This window comes from Periplaneta americana, chromosome 4 (genome assembly GCF_040183065.1).
Source record: "Periplaneta americana isolate PAMFEO1 chromosome 4, P.americana_PAMFEO1_priV1, whole genome shotgun sequence".
NCBI lineage: Eukaryota > Metazoa > Arthropoda > Insecta > Blattodea > Blattidae > Periplaneta > Periplaneta americana.
In genome coordinates, this window is record NC_091120.1 from 68,876,400 (window position 1) to 68,901,985 (window position 25,586).

Below are 25,586 nucleotides of genomic sequence, written 5' to 3' on the forward strand. Positions count from 1 at the left end.
TATAAAGATACAGAAGGATTGCAGATTGGACTATTAGTTGTTGTGAGAGTTAAGACATTTTTTACTACTTCAAAAATGAATCTACTCCACAGCTTCTGTCTTGTGGCGATTATTTCGGTCTTGGCAGTCCTAAGATCAACTGATGTAAGTACAAGAAATATTTGTATCTTTGTAGCCAAATCTTTACGTGTTAGAAATAAGTAATTAGATAATACATCTGCAGATAAGTTTTTCATGTTAATTCTTTCATTCTATTAAACAATTTGTCAAAACAGAGTAATTTACAGTTGAAATGCTTGATTTCAACATCACTTTCAATGAAATAGAAGTAATCACTTGTTACTAACGATTGTTATTGCAATATGTATATGAACAAATATTTTCGTTTACATTTAATATAAATAGAATATGAATAGATATCAGTTTTGACGAGCATTATGTTTGATGCTTTACCCAAGTTGCGAGAATCTGAAGCAAATAATTCAGTGTAATGAAAGAAAACTTACATTTGATTCGATATCTTGATATAAAAAAGACAGAATGTGTAAGACTTTATAATAAAATACGACAGACTATAACGAAGCTTTTTATGGTCTTCGGAAACATAAAATACATTAATATTTTACAGTTTTCTTTTTACACAAACTTGTCGGCCTGAGTGGCGCGATCGGTGGAGTGTCAATCCTTGTCTAAAAGTTTGTGTTATTGTGCATGTCACTTGAAAATTCACTCAGTCCGTAAACGAGTGAATAAAAAATACTAGCCCGTCATTTCATAAAAATGGACTGAATGCGTTTTAGAATCACACTCTTCAACTAAGTACAAAAAACAATTATTGGTTTATGATAACTGTATTAACGCGTAAAAATGAATTACATGAAACTAAACTGATTGTTTATAAAATACTCTTAGTTTCAATTATTATAATATGTGTGCTTTCTTTTTCTCTCTTCCTTTTTGTTATGTTGATTAATAAAATGTCTTAAAAAGTTTGTAGAATGTCCTTTGAGAACGAGTATGAACTTTTTCGGGGGGTGGTAGGGTGATTTCATATGTAAAAAAATATGTAACTTGTCTTTGTTCTAGCAATAAATTATTATTATTATTATTATTATTATTATTAATGGGAGTGTAAGTACATCAGTTATTCATAGATTTCAAAAAGGCATATGACCCGGTTAAGAGAAAAGTTTTATATAATATTTTAAATGAATTTGGTATTCCCAAGAAACTAGTTCGATTAATTAAAATGTGTCTCAATGAAACGTACAACAGAGTCTGTATAGGCCAGTTTCTGTCGGATACTTTTCCAATTCACTGCGGGCTAAAGCAAGGAGATGCACTATCACCTTTCCTTTTAACTTCGCTCTAGAATATGCCATTAGGAAACTTCAGGATAACAGAGAGGGTTTGGAGTTGAACGGGTTACATCAGCGTCTTGTTTATACGGATGACTTCAATATTTTAGGAGAAAATCCACAAACGATTAGAGAAAACACGGAAATTCTACTTGAAGCAAGTAAAGCAACAGGTTTGGAAGAAAATCCCTAAAAGGCAATGTATATGATTATGTCTCGTGAGCAGAATATTGTACGAAATGGAACTATAAAAATTGGAGATTTATCCTTCGAAGAGGTAGAAAATTCAAATATCTTGGAGCAACAGTAACAAAAATAAATGGCACTCGGGTGGGAAATTAAACGCAGAATAAATATGGGAAGTGCCTGTTATTATTCGGTTGAGAAGCTTTTGTCATCTAGTCAACTGTCAAAAAATCTGAAAGAATTTATAAAACAGTGATATTACCTGTTGTTCTGTATGGTTGTGATACTTGGACTCTCACTTTGAGAGAGGAACAGAGATTAAGGGTGTTTGAGAATAAGGTTCTTAGGAAAATATTTGGGGCTAAAACGGATGAAGTTACAGGAGAATGGAGAAAGTTACACAACACAGAACTGCACGCATTGTATTCTTCACCTGACATAATTAGGAACATTAAATCCAGACCTTTGAGATGGACAGGGCATATAGCACGTATGGGTGAATCCAGAAATGCATATAGAATGTTAGTTGGGAGGCCGGAGGAAAAAGACCTTTGGGAAGGCCGAGACGTAGATGAGAACATAACATTAAAATGGATTTGAGGGAGGTGGGATATGATGATAGGGACTGAATTAATCTTGTTCAGGATAGGGACTGATGGCGGGCTTATGTGAGGTCGGCAATGAACCTCCGGATTCCTTAAAAGTCATAAGTTAGTAAATTATGATGATGATGATTATTATTATTATTATTATATTATTAACAACTGATGAGCACTTTATATGATTAAAGTCATTTATGAACTAAGATTTAATTATAAATCACTGACACTGGTTGGATCAAGCATTGCACTTGTTAATTGTTGCCGATGTACGAACGTTCACGAAATCATTGACACTTTGTAACTGAACTGCAGAAGAGAGGTTATAAAATGACTTCTTCCTTACCCTGCATTCTAGAACTCGTTACAGTCTGCTTCTTTTCGTTTTTGGTGCCATTTCTGCAGTTAAATTTCATTTCACGCCACATTCTCGTTTTTAAGCCCCTGAATTACGCAAATTTTGTAAAAATAAAGTCTCCTGAACAATAACTTATTTATAACAAATATCACTAACTGGTTTCGACTGTGTAACTCCACAGCTCTAAATAGAAGACATACTGCTCGGCAGCATCCCCATACTAGTTTATGAATTAATTGATACATCTTGATTACACAACTTTTAACACTGTATCACTTCGTAATATGTATGATAAGAACTTTCTTGTGTTAAATTTTAACGTACCTTGTTAATATGTTTCGACCTATTTTCCGTCATCTTCGGAACTGGTCGTTGTTGTTCTTGGCGCCTCTTGTTTCCTTGTGGGTGCGTTCGTAGTGTAGAGTCAAAGAGTGTATGCGTTTTGAAATTGAGTTGTGTGTTGAGAATATCGTTGGGGTGTGTTTTCGTGTGTCTGTATATTTCATATTGTTCTAGTGTGTTGAGTTTCTGGCTTTTTGGTTGGATGTGCAGTTTTTCCATGTCTGTGTTGATGTCTCTGTAGGTGTGGTTGGCATTTGTGATGTGTTCTGCATATGCATATATGATATTCTCAACACACAACTCAATTCCAAGACACATACACTCTTTGACTCTACACTACGAACGCACCCACACAGGAAACAAGAGGCTCCAAGACCAACAACGACCAGTTCCGAAGACGACCGAAAATAGGTCGAAACATGTAAACAAGGTACGTTAAAATTTAACACAAAAAGTTCTTATCATTCATATTCCGAATTAATTTATGTAAATTTGTGGAAAACCAGAAATACCACCAACCATTTTTTTACACAATACCAAAGCAACAACAGGCAAGGCTCTCTTAAAATGTCCGTCACAGAATTTTGTTTCACAGCGTTCGACTGTTATTCTCCCTGAAGAATTATCTCTTCAAAAACGACAAGAAACATATAGGACTACTCAGTCCCTCAGATAGAGAGAGATTTTCGCTTTCCTACAATGAATCGAACCCAAATAACCTTAAATTATAGCCAGAAATGTTACTGTTTTGATCACAGTTCAGGAGTTTGAAACAAAATTGAAGTCCTGATTTGTGTACATGTTCAAACTTGATTAAATTTAAAGTAAGACAATTAAATTTCAAAATAAATTACAGAAACTCTTCTCCGCCGGATCTAAAATATGCAATAAAAGTAACAGTGATTACAGTAGTACTATGTTGTTGTCGACGGCGCAATCCATTACTTAATTTTCATTACAAAGTATTTAAAATGCAGATGAAGCACCGAGTAACGTATAATACTTGTTTCGCATAGCTTATTGGTTTTATAAGTCTGGTAACCAGTTGCAGCCGATTTGAATTCCGCGTAACAGAATACAAATGTCTCTTCCATAAATATACTCTTTAAAAATAGTTATGTTCCAATCTTCCTGAACGGGAACATTTCTTCTTTACATATCGACGCAATTTGCCTCCATTCAATCTTAAAGTACTAATTTTCTACTGCATTTCAACTGCTAGAATAATATTTTTCAAACTTCCCCGTCTAGCAATCTATGCTATAAGTAAGATTACTGTCTACAATAAAGTTATACAAGACATATGAACTCGTTTCATGATTTTGATATTCATTATTACTACCCGTCCCTTGTAAATTCACCGGTGTTGATTCCACGAACTAGCAGACACAAGATTGCAACCTCATTCAAGAAATTAAATTACAACATCGCATACAGAAAAAAATAATACTCAACAAAAACATCTCAACACACAAACAACACAAACAAACAAATATAACCACACAGGCGTATACAAACTCAAATGTAACACCTGCAACAACTTCTACATAGGACAGACAGGCAGATCATTTCAAACACGCTACAAAGAACACATCACAGCCATAACAAAATTACAAAATACTTCCACATATGCAGAACACATCACAAATGCTAACCATACCTACAGCAGAGATATCAAAACAGACATGGAAATTCTACACATCCAACCAAAAAGCCAGAAACTAAACACGCTAGAACAATACGAAATATACAAACAAAAACACATCCAAATGAAATTCTCAACACACAACTCAATTTCAGAACACACACCCTCTTTGAATCCACATTACACTACACAAACACGCCCCCACAGAAAACAAAATAAAAGGCGCCAAGACCAGCAACAACCAGTTCTGAAGAAGGTCGAAACAAGTTAACCAGGTACAGTAAAATTTAACACGAGAAAGACATATAATACATATTGCGAAGTGATATAGTGTTAAAAGTTGTGAAATCAAGATGCTAAATAAATTAGTAAAGACGAAAAATATATAATTAATAAACGAAAATAATAAGAAATGCATAAGTGGTAGACGGTGAACATTTTCAAACTCGAATACAAAGTGGACAGGAATACTGATAGGTTCTCATATAAAATGAAACTTAAGAGGCAATAGATACCAGGGTAGTTTTTTATGTCAATTCGCTTTATTCTCGAAAATTATTGGTTGATAATTACAAGATAATCTTTTTTCTTTCGAAAAACATTCCTTCGGAAGCGCCACACTTTTTACGACATCGTTTACATTTATAAAACTCTTGCCGCACGAGATTAATATATATATATTTTTTTGCAGCTTTAAGAAGCTAGTGATTGGAATTATTCACAACTTCATCAATTCCAAACGTCTTGCCTCGTAACGCTCTTTCTTATAGATTAAAATTTCTAAATCAGCAAGAGGTAAGATCTAATCTAGTGAGCTTTTCAGTGCCCCTCCAACCATATGTGACCTTACAGTATTCTGTATTGAGATCAAGGGAAAAATGGAGTTGAAAATCACTTTGATTAAGTATTATCATGACGGTGCATTAACAAACAAGAAAAATGATAAGAATATTCGCGATATGTGTAAAAATGTTCACTAGATTAAACAATGCTGAAGAGTTGCTTGTGGTGGTAAAATACAAACTTATTGAATATTAAATCAACCTTTGAGATAGAACTGGCTACTTCAGTAAAATTTGCTACAGCTCAATTTTATACGTTTAATGTTGATGTGCAAACGCGTGTTTTCAGGGTATGACCATGGATCAAGTCCGCCAAGCTGGAAAGATGATGAGAGGCAGATGTCTCTCAAAAACAGGGGCCAATCCAGGTAGGAACCAAATCTCACACAAGTATATTTCTGTTTCAAAAAATTATATCTTCCATATAGGCTTACGCAATAAGCAAGCGCTGCTCTCAGTTCGCGCTTAACGTGTCTACTGTACGATGGCAGCATAATTGAAAGTAAACTAATTAAATTTCATGCATTCATCAAACATTTATGATGAAGAATTAAACATCCACTAAAGTTTACAGGATAACTGTCACAGTGGCTCAGTGCTAGCGCGTTAGACTTACGAGTCAGGTGGTTCAGCTTCAAATCCCGCTCCATCCTAAATTTATAACTTGTGTTTGGCTAGCCCGCGATCTGGGAAAAACAAGTTTTTTCCGGGTACTCCGGTTACTCTGTGACATGCCAATAATTCTCCATGATGATGATCATCATCATAATCATCATCGTCGTCGTCGCCGGTATTATCATCACCACCATAATTTATTACGAGTGTAATGGCGCACTCTGGATAGTCTCTGAAGAGCCAAAGGGAGTTTGCATATCGGACTAGCAATATCTGTAAGTACGTTCATAGAGTTGGGACGAAAACAGCAAGTTTAGGGTCCTAACACTGGACAAAAAATACCTGAATCCATCCATCCATCCATCCATCCATACAGTATACAGGCAAGGGCGTGCTCTTATACCAACAATATACCCCGGCCAATAAGTGGACTCGGAATCACAAGGGTCTTTCCTGTAGTGAGTGGAGAGAAGCGATCAAGATGAATGCGAACGTATCAGCTGTGCGCAGTGTACCTGGCAGGTCTTCGGACAGTAACCTCTGTCGACATTGCGACAGAGAGGTTGAAACCCTTGCCCATGTCCTAGGGGCCTGTCCACACGGTGAACTTCTACGAAATACGCGGCATCATACAGTAAGATCTATAATAGAAACTGCATTAATTATATGAAGAAGTACACGGCATATCCAGTGAGGACAGTAATCGAAGAATCGACATAAGCGCACTTAAACCTCCCTCTCTCCTCTCTTGAAGGTTACATCATAGACCCTACTGTGAGATTCGAATCGCATGAACATCAGCCAGAAGGAAAAAATGAATAAATATGAACTTTCCATCAATTTTTATAAGGACAAATACCATCTGGAATCTATCGTCATTACGAAACTAATGATAAGAGCCCGTGGGACCATACTTCGATTCCTAGTCGATTTCTGTAAATCTTTTGGCCTGCGCACAGATATTTTAAGAGATCTAACAATTGCAACACTCAAAGGATCAATAGCTATTTTCAGGCATCATACATATGGACCATGACTTAAATTCGCATCTTCTTGATGTTACTTCGTATATCTATTATTATGTGTTTCAGTCTGTTTCAAATTATTATTTTTCATTCTAACAACAATGTTTCACTATGCCTCAAGGCATTTACTCTATATTTATTGTATCATGGTACTCTTTGTCAATGGCAAACTGTAGTGGTTACAGGAAGAAATAAATATACATTACACACATCACATTACATCACATACATTATATTAAATGAGGAGCTGATTTTCAAAACGTCTCTTGTCCACCTGACAACGAAAATGAGTTTACAGTATCCATGTATTCTTCAATTATAACTCTACATATAATTGCCACGATTTGGCTTCAGAACGTCTTCTAAAGCACTAAAATCTTGCGTTAAAAGTGACTATTGGAGTTAATAGCAGAATTTCCAACAAAATATTAGTTCCAACTTTGAAATTGAAGACTCTCATGCTCCCATTTGATTCTAAATTCGCCCAACCTCTTTGGTTTCATAATGTCTCTTGTCTAACTGCAAAGAAACTTTAGTCCTAAAAACGCTTTTCGTGATTTCTCACAAAGTTATGGGAATGAACAAGGGTCGTTTTGAAAACAAGCTTCTCACATACATACATACATACATACATACATACATACATACATACATACATACACACATACATACATACATACATACATACACACACAAATTTTGTACCTGTCCGAGGTGGTAGGTCGATATATACTTAACCTGATGAAAATAAAACAATTTGGGATCGACATAATTTTAGGATAAATAGACTTGGCTTTCTGTATCGAAGATCTGCGTTCAAGTCCTAGGAAGTGAAGTTGTGTATGTAGTTCACGAAGATGGCACTCTCTCGACGCTCTTTACGTTTCACTTTCTATCTTCTCTAATTTCTCAATTGTTCATTGATAACGGTGTTACCATTGCAAAAGATAATGGGGAAATAATGAACATATTTCTCCGAGGTAGTCACCCTATCAAAAACGCACAATCAAGCGATGGAAAATACTTGAGTCTAGCTGGATGACTTTACGGTGTCCGGATCTGAGTTGAATTCATTAACTAAGAACCAATCAATCAATCAATCAATCAATAAATCAATCAATCAATCAATCGTTTATTAATGTCATGAGCAACAGTTTATTGCAATAGACATAAAATGTTCTAGATTACAAGAGATATAATAATTGGCACATCGTGTATGTGATTCTGCAAATCCCAGCCGGTTCGCAATGTTTGTGAATCCGATGTTGACAGGCGATCTATCGTGCATCAGCTGTGATAGAGCCAGTTCCATTCCCAGAAGAGTATCTGAGCCCGGACCCTCAAGCCCTCAACATCGGAGGCCCGAAAGCTGCTCCCTAAACTTCATCCCAGTCTACTTCTAACTATAGCAGATGATGGACTAATGACTAGCATGTGGGTTGTTGGTGGAATGAAGGAGAGAAGCGGGAGTACCCAAGGAAACCTGTCCAACGTCTACTCGTGCACTACAAATTTCATCACGATAAGCCCGGATATCGAACCGTGGCGCCTGGATGGAAGATAGTGCTGATCAACAGCAATAGACGCTGCTAATTCCTTGACTTACTTCAGAAGAGAAAGGTGACTGTATTTTTATTATTAATGTGATGTCTTTTGTTGCAGATATAGTGGAAGCGGCATCTAAGGGACAGTTTGCCGCTGACGACAAAGATTTGAAGGTAAGGATTGGCATGAAAAGTGATATACTACAGAAAATTGAAACGGGATTTAAGAAAATGTCAATGGTTGCGTGAAACTCTGTACACGAACCAAAGTAATAACATAATTTTCTTACTTTCTTTAACACTAGTGCATTTTATTTGATATTCATATAGACCAGGGTCTGTGAGCTGGTACTCAATGAGTGCAGAAAGTATTTTCCCTCCGTTACACCTTTTCCCACTCTCTCAAACTAACCCCGCTATCGCTCACAATTTACGTAACATTACACAGGTTTGAAGCAATCAGTGATGTACTACGTTACCTGAGGAGTATGACACAGCCAAAGAGAAAACATTCGTTCCGTAAGGAATGGGAAATAGATTATTTTTGTATTGAATAAAATAAAAAAAAAAACATTTTGTTTGATATGTTGCATACCAATTCGCTTTATTGCACATTTTAACATCAGACGACACTTCAATGCATACCAAGAAGTATGGAAAAAGTATAATTTCAGGTATTATTTATGAAACGTCATTTCTCTAGAATTATTGTAACTCTAATAAAATAAACATGTAATAAATTACGGATTAATAACTTATCAGTTAATATATAGCTGCGTCAAATGATTGTTAACTAATAAATTTATCTATTAGAATAATGTAAAGAGCACGGCATATCTATTGACGGAAGAAAACTGAATAATGTACGCTTCGCTGATGACGTGGTTCTGTTTGCCAAATCCAGGAAACGATTAGAAGAGATGCTGAACGATTTGTGCGAAGAAAGCATAGCAGTATAGACCTAACAATGGACACCAGCAAAACCAAAGTACTGACTAACGACGCAGAAGGGCAGATGATCGTCAACAATGTGAACATAGAATTTGTCACGCAATACATTTACCTTGGCCAGACCATATCATTTCAGAACAGCATGGATAAAGAAATCGGTAGACGAATAGCATCAGTATGGAAAAATTTTTGAAGTCTGTCCTTCATCCTAGTGGACAAGAGCCAGAAATTGAAGAACAAGAGGCAGATCTTCAACAGCTGCATTGCACCTGTACTTCTATATGGGGCGCAATCCTGGTCACTCACCAAGAAACAGGCATTAAAATTAGGAAGATGTCAAAGAAGAATGGAAAGGAAAATACTCGGAATAAACCCGAAGGACAGAATCAAAAACGAAGAAGTACGACGACGAAGCGGCGTAGAGGACGTGGTCACACTCGCTAATAGGATGAAATGGCGCTGGGGAGGACATGTGGTACGAATGCAACCTACCAGATGGGCACACACGGCGACATTGTGGGATCCAAGAATTGGCTGGAGAAACCGTGGACGATCGAGAACCAGATGGGGGGACGAGTTCAAGTTGCAGCTAGGAGGACTTCGGACCAGAATAGGACGACAAAGAACACGGTGGAGGGACGCAGTCAACCAACTATGAGAGGTAGCAACAACCAGTGCTAGTGAAATTGTGGGGGGGGGGGAACTAGGAATGTAAATAGACCATCAGGTCGGCTCTTCTGATGGTCAAGACTCGAGCCACCCCTGCCCAAGCAGGAACCCTTGCCCCACTTGGGAATTACGGCTTTTATTATTATTATTATTATTATTATTATTATTATTATTATTATTATTAATTCTAAACGATTTTGTATCAACATAAGAATTTGTTATCTATTACATACAGGAGACGAGAGAAAGTAGTAGTTAGAAAATCTAAAAATAAAAAAAAAATCGCACAAGATAGTGAACAAACCACAGGAGAAAAATTGGTTCGTGCCAGCTACCGCATTTCAAAATATATTGCGGATAGAATGAAATCATGCGCAATGAGGAAGAATGTTAAAAACTGTTTAGTTTTAGCTACAGAAAATGTTTGCCCTAACATAGTCGAACAATTCTAATGCATCAGTCTGTGACCTCACACAGTTGGGGGCAGAACAGTGGTACTTAGTTCTGATGTAGGGGCACAATTATTAAATAAAATACGAACTATGTAATGGTACTCCTTGGCACTAGATGAAAGTACGGATAACAAAGATATTGTTCAATTGGCCATATTTAATGTTATTAACTTTTCAGATAATAATGGTACACCACTGATGCAGACTGTGACTGTACTGAAGTCGAGCGGCCGTTCATTGATTAACTTAGTGTTGTGTACACGAACAAAAAGTGAAGTGAGGTTGCCACTGTATTTGCCCTTCAGTATGAGCTCTCGACCCCTGATATAGACCTATTACATAAACGTTACATCCAATATTTCCATGATATAATTGAGAGAAAACCTCACAATGAAAAAGAGAGTGATAGAAGGATAATTAATTGAAAGGTATGCAATCACGCGTACCTGCAAGGGAATTTGGATCTGTAAAAAATCTATTTGAGCTCCAAGCCTCTTGACCACTTATCTCATTCCGTTTCTCACCGTTTCGCTGAAGGAATTTAAGAGAAAAACTTTGAGACGCATTAAATAGAGAGCATGAAACGAGACAGCGTAGTAAACCATGAGGTACGAAGTTAATTTTATACTTCTGTCTGCATGGTAGCATAAGTGATGTAAGAATGAAACTTTCATGTCAAAGCGTTACAAATTTTCTCTCCTTGTATGTCGGACATACACGTTTCACATAATACAATTAATGAAAATCATGTTACGTTTTTGATCCTACTAAATTCTCATTCACCATAATAGGCCTTTGACTCTTTACTCACAGAAAGCCAACTTCAAAACATTTTATATTTGTTCGGCGAAGTGCTTAAAAATTAATGAAAAATTAAATAATTTCATTACAGCTACCCACTAAGAGACAACTAACTGGGAAAATGTTCTTATTTCTTTTTCTAATGTGTAAAACGTTGAAGTTTACAACTGTTTAAAATGAATTGTATTTCTAAATGAAATGTATTCTAATTTTTATTGTATTTTTTACTGCATATTACAATACAAAATGAACAGGCTACATAGAATAGATACAGCGTACATCCTTCTAGGCAAGCTCGTGTTCGGGGACAGTTCCTTTGAATAACAATTTTATACTTACAACAGAAATTCAATAAAATTACAAAATAGGAATTACTAAGACTATTTCGTTTATATGACGTTATTCCATTTTCGGCCAATGAAATATAATGAAGTTTTGAATTCCAACCTATCACAGTCATACATCGCGAGATCGCGATAATTTCTGCAGCTCGATTTATCATTATCAATTTATCGCATGGTCGTTATTTTTAATCAGTGTCGCCAACTCGATGAGCATGAATCCATTGTACTAAATAAAGTGATAAATCCTACTTCCATATCTACATATTCATCTTCTAATTCCATGTCCAATGTATCTAAAGAAAATGACACTCCTTCATTGTTCATTTAATTAATAATATTATATTAATCAGGTTATTTGTAATTATACTATAAAATGTTAAAATTAAATTATGATTACAGCAGATAATGGAAACGTATTTATATTATAATAACAAGAGAAAAGCGTAGTACATGTAATGATTTTTAAATCTGTATTTCGCTTTTCTCAATTGGTATTACTGAATAACATTCAATTTCTTTATTGCAGTAATCGTTATTCATCTATTTCGACTTCATAATATCTGAATAGGAGAAGTATTCATAAATATACAATTATTAACATTTTGTGAGCGAATTTTAGGGATATCTTATTTACATTTTTATTTTATCCATGAAATAATTCTAATAAATGTCACTCGAGGTCTGAGATTTCCCAAATAAATCTACTCGCTTCGCTCGTGAATTTATCGGCAAATTTCGGAACTCTTGTGACATTACTATAGATAAAAAAGACGATTAAGTTAAGAATAGAATATAAGTTTGAAATAATTAGTATATTGATATTAAGAAATTGAAAAAAGAAAATAAGGGTATGAATACTAAACTAAGTTTAAATTACATAGGTCTGGATTTATTATCAATATGGAGTTAGCCAGTAACTATGGCTGTGATTTAGTCCAGTGGTTGTGTAATATTTAGGTTACGCTAAAGGACATGTCAAATTTATTCTGGTGGAATAAACATGCAGTTCTCCTTTATAATTTTGACGATTATTATATTTTTTTATATTTGTTCAATTTGAAAAACATTAAAATTCGAATAAATCAAATGTGTTGGATGATCAATTGACTTATCAATTAATCATCTGCTTGCTTTTTTCAGTGCTACATGAAATGTGTGATGGGGATGATGCAATCGGTAAGTAGAAAAACTACTTTTTCCACATAGAATTTTCATGAAATTATATGAGGTACTTTAATATTTTAACAAGAGTGTCGGTTGCGTATCGAGACTCCACTCTCTGTTACACCCATCTTTCTCACTAGCAGATCTAGTACTTGTAGTTTCCCCATAACTATTTTCTATATTATTGGTAGTTCTAGATAGTGCAGTGTTCTGTAATTCCAAAAGTTTGCATGTTGTGATTTTTTAGGTATTATGTATCAAACATCGTTATGTGCCTTATAAGCAAAAACCATTTATAAAGTATAACTGGTACAAACTAAGTTTTTACACCCATTATTCTTCTTAACTCAATCGAGATATTTTTGCATATCGTCCCCTGCAAGGCAGACTATTATTTTGCTAACCTTACAATAGACACAGATACGATACTTTTCCTACATGGTGGTGAATACGATAGTCAAACTTTAAACTAACTAATCAGAGAGAAACACTTTTTGGGCTCACGGAACTTTTACACTGGATGCGCAATGTTGGGCAATTTATCTTAAACACTATAACTCATTTCCGTAAAAGTGGCGCTTATGGTACTTTGCCTTGCAGAGGATATTATTTGTTATTTCGTCAGTCTCCTTAGACGTCAGCTTTTAATCACGCAATGTAGCACTATCAGTCAATTGTCATGATTTCGTATATATATTAAAGTTTGAAATATCCGGTTTAGAAGTTGCAACAACTATAATGATCACTGTGTAGCTATAAAAGTATATGGCTCACACAAAGAAATAACTCTAATACTCGAGGACCTTGAAAAGCCTGACATATCTGTTAACAAAATCCATTGTGTTACTTCATTCATCCATTCATTCATTCATAGTTTTCTGCCCAAGGGCAGATCTTTCACTGCAAACCCAGCATTCTCAAATCTTTCCTTTTCCCACCTTCCTCTTAGTTTCCGCACAAGATTCATTTATCTTGATGTTGAGCAGTTTTTTTTGGGAAAGACAAATGCGGTAGTTTTCCGTTATTTCCCGTCTTGAAAAATTCCAGGGGTGGCCCACTGTGAAGGTGAGGAAAGTGGATTTGACTAACTAGGCCAGGCTTGCAGAGCTGGGCACCAATTGTAGCGTTACGTCACTCATCGAAATACGTCACTCACCCATTTCGCCCCCGCGTCACTGACTTGATGGGGGAGATTAGTATTCAGTGACTGCCTTATGTGATTGCGTACGGGACACAGACTCGTCATTCAACGCCGGTGGACTGTGGACGGGAAACCAACGCTTTCCTCATGCTTTCCACTCCTCCCTCGCCAGTTCTGTATCTCTGAACTAGGCCTTCCGGACTTCACCAAAACTGACCATAAGGGTTAAATATCAGTTCCATCAGGGTTTATAACTCGATCAGAGATAGGGAAATTTCAATTAGCCTTGCCCCCTGTTATCATACGTAATCTATGACAAACATGATAAAATCACACGATAAACTACTCAAGTTTGCTCTTAATTAAAGCGGTGTGTGCTGGAGCCCGGCCTCATTTCACCGGCATTATCACCTTCATCTGATTCAGACCCTAAATAACCTAAGATGTTGATAAATCGTCGTAAAATAACCTACTAAAATAAAATAAAGCGGTGTATTTTAACTTTAACTCCGAGCAAGAATTCTTTGTATGTTACTAATATTATTATTGTTTATTTTAATTAACTATAAAGTACAATCCAAAAAAAAAAAAAAAATGTTCGACGTTGCCAGATTAAGAAAAAACGGAACTGAACCTGAAGTTGGAATATGTCAACTGCCTAATCCTTGCATGTAGAGGATTATTAGGCCTATTATTTGTTCTCCTCCACTGAATCGTTACATAATTAATGCCGTGTTTTAAAAATTTAAACAAGCAACTTAGTCAATGTAATAATATGTATGAGGAATTGTCATGCACAATCGTAGAAACTACGATTACGAAACATAATTATGAAGTCACTGAATGGCTGAACGCTATAGTCTGGATAATGTAAACTCCTAGAATTGTATCCTGTAAAACCATTAAAATAATGTAAGGCATATTATAACAGTAATGGAAATTAGTATAATCACCACCACCACCACCACCACCACCACCAACAACAACAATATCATTTATAGGTTAAACCAAGTAGTTTGTTCAGATTCATATGAAGGTTAAGATTGATCCCTCCAGCGTTTTCTTGGTTTTTCAATCTCTACATCGCTTTGGGTTGTAAGATACTGTAAGTGTTTTTTTTTTTGTCATGTAAGAATTAAGTGCGCCGACTTAATTAATGACACTTAAACTCGATTAATTACAGATCAACTTAACTGTGTATAAATTAATTAAACAACTTAATTAATTACACATGAACTTAATTAAGTAAATATCAACATAATTAATTGCATATTTACTTAATTACATAGTAAAATACATAATTACACATCCTAATTACATGTTAGATTTATTTATGATATGGAAACTTTATTAATAAAATATCAACCAAATTAGCTAATTTTCGTTATGTCCTACATTAATTTCAAATTTATTAATTTAATACACAAGGTTAACACTACATTAGGCATTGCAGCCCGAAAGAGCAGAAGCTCGTGCTCGGACGCAGTTCAGTTTAGTAGTTGATTGCCTATACGGCTATCGTATATTAAAATAAAGGTGTTCTAGCCAATTGTTCCTGTATTATTCTATATTTTCAATAGTACTAGGCCTAAATATTTGCAGTTCTTCTCGTATGTATTTCTTGTCATAGACTATCTAGGCGGGAATATCTACCACATTGTGCATAAGTCTCAATTCAGCTGTTTCTATTTTCTTTAGTTAGTTTCTGGCCAATAAAATTTTACTGACCTATAATATAACACAGGAACCGTCGTAAATTTATAGAATTTGAGTTTAGTTTGTTAACACAATCATTGTATGTTGAGTCTCTATTCGTTCTAAACATTAGTTAAGTTTTTTAAGTTTGACGTCAACATCTTTATCTTTGGAATATGTCACCACATAGCCTAAATAATGAAAGCAACTGACATATTCAATATTTGGTTTTCTAAAATTATCTTTGCACTAACTGATACTGGGCATCTAAGTGATAATGCTTGTATTCTATTTATTGATATTTCTGACCCATATTCATTTAATATTTTATTTAAATTGTGTACTGCTGTCTATAATTTATCTTCCTAATCTACGATTAGCACTTGATGATCAGAAAATTGTAAAATATCAATTACAATATTATTTACTTTAAGATTATACTGGGTGAACAGTATATAGCAGAACAGGTTTCACGGCTGGCTGGCTCTGCGCGTGAAGGTGGGGGATTCAAGGTCGCGCGAGCCGTGAAACCTGTTCCGCTCTATACTGTTTATCCAGTAGTTTAAACTAGTTTTTTTTACTCATTAATCACTTCATCGATATACACGTTAAAAAGCGTCGGCGACAAAGAACATCCCTGTTTGACTCTGTAATTAATTTCTATCCTATTGATTTTTACACTTTGGTATTCCTATTGTTATATTTTTATTTTCGGTGTATATGCTTTGCATTTCTCTTATAATATGTTGTGGAATGTTTTTAATCAATACGATTTTCCATAATTTGTCTCTATTGATTCTGTCAAATGCATTTTTAATATCTAAAGATGCAAAATAAGCTACAAGATTAAACTTTCTATGATCGTGCACCCTCAATTATTTGTGTAGTATATAGTAAAAAAAAAACAATCTGAACAGGATGTGCTTTTTCTAAAGTTATTTTTTGATTTCACATAAAATACACTTCGCTATTATTCTAGCCTTTTATTCAATATATTAGCGTATATTTTGTAGTAAATATTTAAGAGGTTAATATTCCTTTATAGTTATTGCAATCTCTTCGGTCTCCTTTCATAAAAACTGGGATTACTTTAGCCAATTTTTATTCCTCAGGCACGTGACAGTATTTCTTCCAGCCAATAGGCTGTTAAGGAATCCCAGTACTTTCTTGAGTACTGAGAATGGAGCATGATTGATTAATTCTCTATTAAAATTATCTCTGTCAAAAAGTTTTCTTATTCCTACTTTTCTGAATAGCTAATTGTAGCTCATCTGATGTAATTTGGTGAATATGATCAAATTCTTATTTTTTTACTTTTTATGTGCACAATTTCTATTCCACACATCTTAAATAGTGGAGCCATTCTTCTTCATTGAAATGTATAATATCAACTGGATGTTGTCTTTCTCTGATTTAAGGTATTTTAATATTTTATACGCTTCACCCTGTCTATCATGAACATTCAATTTCCTTTACATATTTGGATATTAGTAAGGATACCATATTAATAATTTTGAAGTTGTACACTTTCTCTGTATCTTCGGCCAGATCTTTATCTATACGTTACTTTAAACATCAGATACGCTGTTTTGGTTACTGGTGTATGCCAAAATAAAGTCAATTATAATACAGATCGGAACAGATCGTATTAATACATTCCTTTTTTAGTTATGATTTCTAGAAGTATGATGAAGAAAAATGTATAACATCTTTCTGTTACACTAGTCAACAAAATTAAACATATTTTTTGTTAAAAGATAAAGAATGGTGATTCTTATAGCATTTTTCGTGCTGATTTCAGATCTGTTTCCAAAAATTTTCTATCACCCAGGCTTTTTTAGTAATTATATGAAAAGTACTTCCGACTTTTCTAGTATTGATACCTTGTAACATTTTACCCAAAATCATATTTATTTACCAAAAATGTGTGAAATAGATTTTAGGCTACACTTCACTTGAGAAACATCTCTTTTGAGTCCGGTAGCAGTCTGACAGAATATTTGGGCTCTATTTTTTCTGGTAGCGCCTTTCCATTTCAGAAAAATATTGATGAGAACGCTCATGTTCGTCGCTCACTACCCGAAGGTTTTGAGGAAAGAAAAAATAGATAAGAATCCATAAGTTATTTTGATAGATACGTGGCATCCCATCACGTTATATTTCTGGATCAACTAGCTGACAAGTTCTCTGTAATCTTCTGATCTGTGGTTCCTAGAAAGTAACAGTCTGTTGAATGATCCTTAGGTTCCTGGCATATCATTGGAACTAGAAAAGGCATATGACGGGGTCCTTTTAGCCAACCAGTTAGGCTAATAGAATTGAGCACAACAGAATTCAGGAACCCATTTTCTGTCCTCATCTACTTTGTAATAAAAATAACACTCGTAAGCTCTTTAAATAGTGTAGTAAAAATTCGCCTGTGTTTTTTCAAAGTTATTTAACCACAAACGTAACAAAAATTGTTTATGACTTACAGAGTATTTCGAGGTATGTTTCACTTTATAAGATACTTTTACCACACTTAAAATTAAGACAAAGAAAACACAGGTTATGAACTTGTTTCAAGAATGTAAATTCCAAGTCAAAATACTCTCACAGTCTAATGAGGAATAAGATTTATTTTTATGAATTCTGACTTCACAGGCAACAGTGATCTAAAGTTATAGGTCAATTGTTAAAGCAATAAAATGAAATCTTTGAAACATTTTCTTCCCATTATCGACTGTATATAGCAATAAATATAGGCTTTATTATTCTTTTAAATTACAAAAACTTGGTAGAGAAATTCTGACTTAATTTTTGAAATCAGCAGATGACATTACATAAGAAGCGGCAGAAATTGTACACTTAAAAAAATCATTGTTGACCAGAATTATTTTTAATGTTAATTATAGCACACATTTTCTTCAAATTTGAAAGGTTCAAGAAGTATTTACACGCATAATACTCCAAATGCTGTAACAAAACAAATGACAAACGATAAACAATCTCCTAACAACGGAGTGTTGTGATGAATAAAAACGCTTTGAGCTTATGCATCAACCTACTATTCCTTGTAAAAATTAACAATTAATATACAAAATATAAAAAGAATTGAAAACAATTTTGTTACTAGAGAGACATTCTTTAGAAAGAGTTACAAAATAAATTTACCATATACTGATCAAAAATTTTTACTGTAGATGTGTAATGATCCTTCATTTTTTTTTAACAGGTGAAAGGCGCGAAATACAACGCCGACGTAGCCATTGCGCTGGCCAAAAAGATGTTGCCCGACGACGTTAAGGACAGATCCGTAGCCGCTATCGAGAAATGTCGCATCGAATGGGACGGTAAGCTAGCTGTCAAATATATCGAAACTAGTTATAATTTTCGATAACAATGGCTAATGAATTATCATAATAAACTTCTCGATTTAGGCGTTAGACCCATTCCATCTTTCCCTGGATTTTCTTCATGTCAGTATGATTTTTACAAATCTATGTAGGCCTATGTTAGTGTGATCGTTACAAATAATTTTATGTGTTAATTTTCTTTGCTTCGGTTATTATCAATTAATTCCACATGATAGTTTTATCTGAATCTATTTTTATGAGTAATTTTATTTATACATGTTACAGTAATAGAATAGTTTAAAAATCACTTCTACGTCTTGCAATCTTCATCTTTAAGAGCAATTTACACATATTAGTATGAGTACAAAATTTTCATTGAAATGTTAGGTTCACCAAAAGAGACGTTTAAAACATAATCATGTAAGAAGACAATTTCTGCATCCAAATTTATTACATGTGTTAATTTTATTTACATGTAGTAAGTCTTATGAATGGTAACTTAAGGATATGTTTTAAGTAACTTCTAGTATGTTGGCGCGGCTCTTAAAAATAATTTCTGCGAGTTATCGTGAGTCTTAATGACTTTACAAGTTGGTACGATGGCAGGGATTATTGAAATATTAGATTTATGAAGACATCAATGGTGTAACCACATTAGAAAAATCTTTAAACCGGAGTTTTTCGTATTCCATTGTTCTCGAATCACACTTTACATAATAAGAAGGGAAACGGAACAAGGCGAGTCCACTGGAAACATTCTTAATGTGTGGGAAATTCATTCAGTTTCAATAATTTTCTAATGAAATTCACAGCTTTAAATAAATAAGTAAATAAATAAATAAAGAAATAAGTAAATAAATAAGTAAATAAATAAATAAGTAAGTAAATAAATAACTAAATAAGTAAGTGAGTGAGTGAGTGAGTGAGTGAATGAATGAATGAATGAATGAATGAATAAATAAATAAATAAATAAATAAATAAATAAATAAATAAATAAATAAATAAATGGATAAAACGAACTTATCAAAGAATTATGAGGGAACTTGATAATTTTGATGTCCAAAAGAAACATTTTCCATTTTTGACTATAAAAATTCAAGATTATTTGTATAACCTATAAAAACATGTACTGGGTTATGTCATTTCCTTGTATTTTTAGGCCCCAAAATTGTATTTAAATTAGTCCGCTCCTCCATTTAAATGCTAGGTAAGAAATGTTACATATTGCTAATTAACATTTTTAGAAACACAGATCACTTTTTCTCAGAAATGTTAAAGTTACAGTTCTCAAATCTTGTACATATTCCCTACTGTACTACATACAATATGTAGATAAACTTTCATTATTATGGTTCAAATATTTTATTCGAATATGTTTTAAATAACATGTAAACAAGTTAGTTGCTTTTTCATATGATAGACATTACTTATCGCGTTAAAATAAACGAAACCTTATCATTAAATGTAGAAATAAATGAAAAATATGTACATTAAATTTTTGTTCCGAACTTATGATAGACTAGTTTCTAAGAAAGAGAGCCACTTGCTTATGTGATAATTTTTTTTAGTTGTATTTTTATGTGAAATAATTTTTAAATCAAATCTTATCATTAGAAATATAAAAATTTTCATGTTTATTTTTTCAATCTTAGGATTATGTGTAAATAATTCATGAAAATCCACGCAGAAGTTGATGAGATTAAGATTGTTTACGTAACAACAATCATTTTGGCTGTAGTTCACACTATGCGGTTTACTTAAAAAATTGCAGTCAATAACTTATAAGGTAAATATTGAAGTAATGATTAAAGCTTCATTTCATTTCAGGACATGACGACCCGTGTGAATCTTCATATGCAGTGACAGTTTGCACCTATGAAGCAGATCCCGAGGTAAGAAGCAGAGCTGATGCTTTTTCAATAAGGCATCAGAAGGAACAAAAGTAATTAGGTTGAACTGTAAAAAAAAACTTACGGAATATTATGATACGTAAAGGCCAAATGCATGGACAGTATCATACTCTGTCAGTAGTAATAAGGAGTTTCGAACGTATAAATTGAAGTAGAGTATGAGAATTTATTTCAACATCTAGAGCATAACTTTATCTTATTTCAAGGGTAAGTGAAAACTAGAAGCCGCGAATGTTTATATAGGTTATCGTCTAGTGTAGTAATTAAGATAGACAGGTCTAGCACAGATGTGGTCCAACACGTGGTAGAATAGATAGCATTACATCTGCTTACTGCTGCGTCATGCATCAGGAACGTACAACCAACTCATAACACTCATGCATTACAATCTGCGAAACTCCAGTCAGTCTCATAGGATTTGCCCGTCCGTAATACTATGATTAACTACCTATAACTTTTCAGTTATTTCCGAAACTATCACCATTTTAGAATCACCGTAGTTGCTAATGGCTGAAACTCTAAAAAAAACAAATAAACAAAATCTCACATATTCTCAATGGATTACATAAAGAACCAATTGTTACAAATCTAAAACATAAAATTTTTAATTGATTATTTTACGACGCTTTATCAACTGCTATAGGTATCTAGCATCTGAGTGAGATGAAGGTGATAATGCCAGTGAAGTGCTATGAACTTGTTATATAGGTAATAAAGAAAAATAGCTATAATTGTCGGAATGCAGTAATTCTGGCTATAATACGAGATAATATTATGTTTACTGGTTCCACAGAAGCAAACCTGCAGGAATATAACTTGAGTGAAAGTAACATCACTACTTTAGATACGTTTCTGTTACGTCCTATGATGCGGATCGCTCCATTCCACGATACAAAACCTGTCTGAGTGAACATCGTAATTCACTGTAATGCCGATTATAGTGGAAAAATAGGACATTGCTACAGCCTCGCCAGTGAAAGAGGTTGTAAGTTAAACAATCTTGAAAGGAATCCAGCGGTGTGAAGTGCATATTATAATTAAAGATAGGAATTTACCCACAGAGACTACAAGATTAGGTATGCATAGTGTGTTCGTTGTACGCACGAGAAACATATCCCCATTAAATTGCTGCGATACAAAACACATTTCAATTGGCCATACTTCAGACTTCACGTCATTCGTGACGTAACGATAGTCTAAGCACTACTAACCTAATATCCTCATGTTGTGGTATAGTTTTTTTAGTTGGTTATTTAATGACGCTGTATCAACTACTAAGTTATTTAGCGTCGATGAGATTGGTGATAGCGAGATGATATTTGGCGAAATGAGACCGAGGATTCGCCATAGATTACCTGGCATTCACCTTACGGTTGGGTAAGACCTCGGAAAAAACCCAACCAGGTAATCAGCCCAAGCGGAGATTGAACCCGCGCCCGAGCACAACTTCAGACCGGCAGGCAAGCGCCTTAACCGACTGAGCCACGCCGGTGGCCTGTTGTGGTACAAAATTCTTATCTTTAATTATAATGTGAATAAGATAGGTGTATCAAATAAGGCCACTCCTCTTTATGCTGAAAGTATATACGATATCTGCTACAGTGATTGGATTCTTTACTAGTGCGCATCTAGTATTTAAGTGCTAATATCACATGTCAGCTGTAACTGGTTTTCCGCCATTGTATGTTGCTGTGTTTGAGTTGTTTGGCCAATTACGAAAAGTGCATTTCTTACGTATTTCTGGAGCCATTTGTAAGTAATATTACAGGTAGTATACATTTTTCGAAAGCTCTTTTATTCCTTTTGAAGATAATATAATTAGATTTAAGATATAATTGATGGCGAGTGAGTAGCGAGCAAGAGACTGAAGAAAAACTGCTGGTCTCTAATAAGGCCTCGTTTGGTGTATGAAGAGAACGATTACACGTTCAAGATTTGGTGAACTGTTTTCATCTGCTTGACTCAGAGCAATGACTCCAGGTTAGTGCTGCTTATGATAGGTTTTCTCCGGAGCGGTTGTTTGCGCGCTTTCAATCGGAGACCTCCGGTTACCTCCGATTGATGCCGAGCAGGTTGTATATGTGCTGTGGCGCAGACATACACTTTCCGCTGAGCATTCCTTTAATCGGATCAGATAGTGATTCGAGTCCGCTGACGTCCGCGTAACTTTTAAAATAAGTTGTAATTTGTTGTTGTTTAATCTCTCTTTTATGTTAATCTCTCTCTCTCTCTTTCTTCGGCTCTTTTTTGTGTTGCTTAAAGTGCTAAGTTAGCTGACAGATTTTTTTTCTAGTTTTGAAATTCATAGTATATGTGGAAAGCCGTATTAGTTTTATGTCATTGATCAAATTAATAACATTCAATCTAACTGCAAAACTAACGCAGAAGTAAAGCTTTTCAGTAGCTAATGTAAACATTTATACTTTAATTCTCCTAGAAACTCTCGTTTAATCTCAAACAGTGTTTGTCAATTATTATTCTAATCGGTTTAGTTAACGTAAAATATATTAAGGGAGCTTCAGAATGAAACAAAAGAAACGTGGGCTATCAATGAGATAAAGTTTACTGTCCAACATAATTTATTCAGATTCTTCACCGGACAGGATTGTGATTATTGTGTTAAAGGGTGTCAGTATTTGAACTGCCTCTTCTAAAACGCGCCACTTTTGCTCTGTAATAAAAATATAAGTGGATATCAACTTAAGGATAATTGTAATTATATTATTACCAGATATTTCTTTAGTTTCATTCAGAAATATTTTAATCCAAACAGTAAAATATAACTCAAATTGTCTAAACAGTAAAATATAACTCAAGTCGTCTTTTAAATATTTCATTTGTTTTTTATTGCCTCGAAAGTTGCGTTTTAGAGAAATTTTAAGACTTTTTCATAGACTGTGAGCCTTTGGGAGCAATAGCACTAAAACAATTTAAAAAGAAATCGTATCAAATGTTTTGCGTAATTGTTTTCATCAAGTTCGCAATTGTGCGATCGCTTCAAATGGTCTAACAAATTCGAAGTTCCACCATCCTTAGAGTAAATTCGCCCACAAAGTTTACAGTGTGCGACTTTATTATTACTTTCAACTAAATTAAAGAATTTCCATGCGACGGATATCCAATTTGGTGCCATTTTATTCCCCTCACAACTACGGTCAGTCCGTAAGCGCCGGTCGTCCTTGAGCTAACTGTCTCTTCGCTCCAAACCCCCGCAACCCTCCGTATGTCCCCTGTCCCATCTACGGTACTATCGGAGATCACCGGTGGAGAGCTTTATTCGCAATCTCCGATTCCTCCGCGGTAGTAGTCACTCCGATGAGCAGCACTGCTCCAGGTAATTTGATTGCAAAGTTTCGAGGAAAAGGAATATTTCCTTAGCTATTCCTGAATCTGCGATCTATTGAAGGAAACTCAGGTTCAAATGCAGATGTACCAGATCTATCATCCGACGAAGAGGCAGAAGTTGATAATCCTGATGATGTTACTGATCTAACGTCAGCAGTCATTAACAACGAAGAATCTCCAAGCACCCCTGCGATCAACAACGATGAAGACGCCCCTGGACCTTATTTAGAACCTATGCTTTCAATAAGGCCCACATTACAACTAATTTTGGAATAATAACCACGGCCAAAATCTTAAAAACATACATTTACAAACATTTTTTTTTTTTCGAAGAAAGTACTAACTCAACTGTGAACACAGAAATTAACTATTTCCCATATTTAACCATTAAAAATATAAATGTCCCCAAACTTTTGGTGGGCCTTGTGGCAAACCTGTGGCAGCTGCCACCAGTGGCCGAGCTTGATATGACTGTTTTAGTGGATGAATCTATGCTATGTTGAAATATATGTCCTGCAGTTCAGTAGGAATTATTGAGCAATACATTCTTCTTTTCCTTCCAGGTGTTCTACTTTCCGTAGAGAACAGAATGAGAAGAATGGCAAGAGAAACAGCCTATGTACGAGCAGATTGTTTCAATTTAGTATTTATGCACTCCTGTAATGTCCCTGCCAGAACACAGCATCTTGTTTGTATTTTCTTTTCCAAATTATTGTAATCATTACATGATAAAATAAAAACATTAATTTGCATTTATAAATGGTATTAAAGTTATTTCTACAATTCGTAAAAGCGTAGATCCATTATTTTCACATATTATCCTTATTTGTACGTATCCTCACAGACAGAAAACTATAATTGATTTGAAGAAGAAATGGATCCCATAATATTATCTTTAAAATAAAATTTTCAATTGCAAAAGGTTTTTAGAGCTGTTTTTAAACCTACATTTATCCAGAACAAAATTCGAATGGACTAAAAAAATAAAATAAATTAACGTATAAATTAATAATTGTCATTAAAAAACACATTCTTTTATTATGAGAACGTGAGCCCCTTTCATCAGGTGAAGGGTCTATCTCCATTTGTTAGACATTATTGCAAGTCACCGACTAACACATGTTGCTCGCTCGTTCACTGTCCGTAATGAATATCTGGCTTTCTTTTTCTTTTTCTTCTTCCACCATATGGAGGACTGAGTCTCTCTGTCAGTTGCGAGACTAAGTAAATTGAAACTGCTCCCTCCATTTTCCGTTTTTCGATG

The 25,586-nt window shown here is 34.5% G+C and overlaps 1 protein-coding gene across 2 annotated transcripts; it reads left to right on the plus strand.

Annotated features, from left to right (window-relative positions):
• LOC138697858 (general odorant-binding protein 72-like) lies at positions 1-25,078 on the plus strand. Of its 2 annotated transcripts, none has more exons than XM_069823435.1 (7): positions 1-144; positions 5,620-5,698; positions 8,633-8,688; positions 12,872-12,907; positions 18,946-19,063; positions 20,895-20,959; positions 24,886-25,078. In XM_069823435.1, the coding sequence occupies exons 1-7, from the start codon at positions 76-78 to the stop codon at positions 24,901-24,903; spliced, it is 441 nt and encodes a 146-aa protein (XP_069679536.1). In that variant the 5' UTR covers positions 1-75; the 3' UTR covers positions 24,904-25,078. The 2 variants fall into 2 exon arrangements, with proteins under 2 accessions (XP_069679536.1, XP_069679535.1); XM_069823434.1 differs by lacking the exon at positions 1-144 and adding an exon at positions 3,109-3,273.
• Positions 25,079-25,586: the final 508 nt, after the last annotated feature.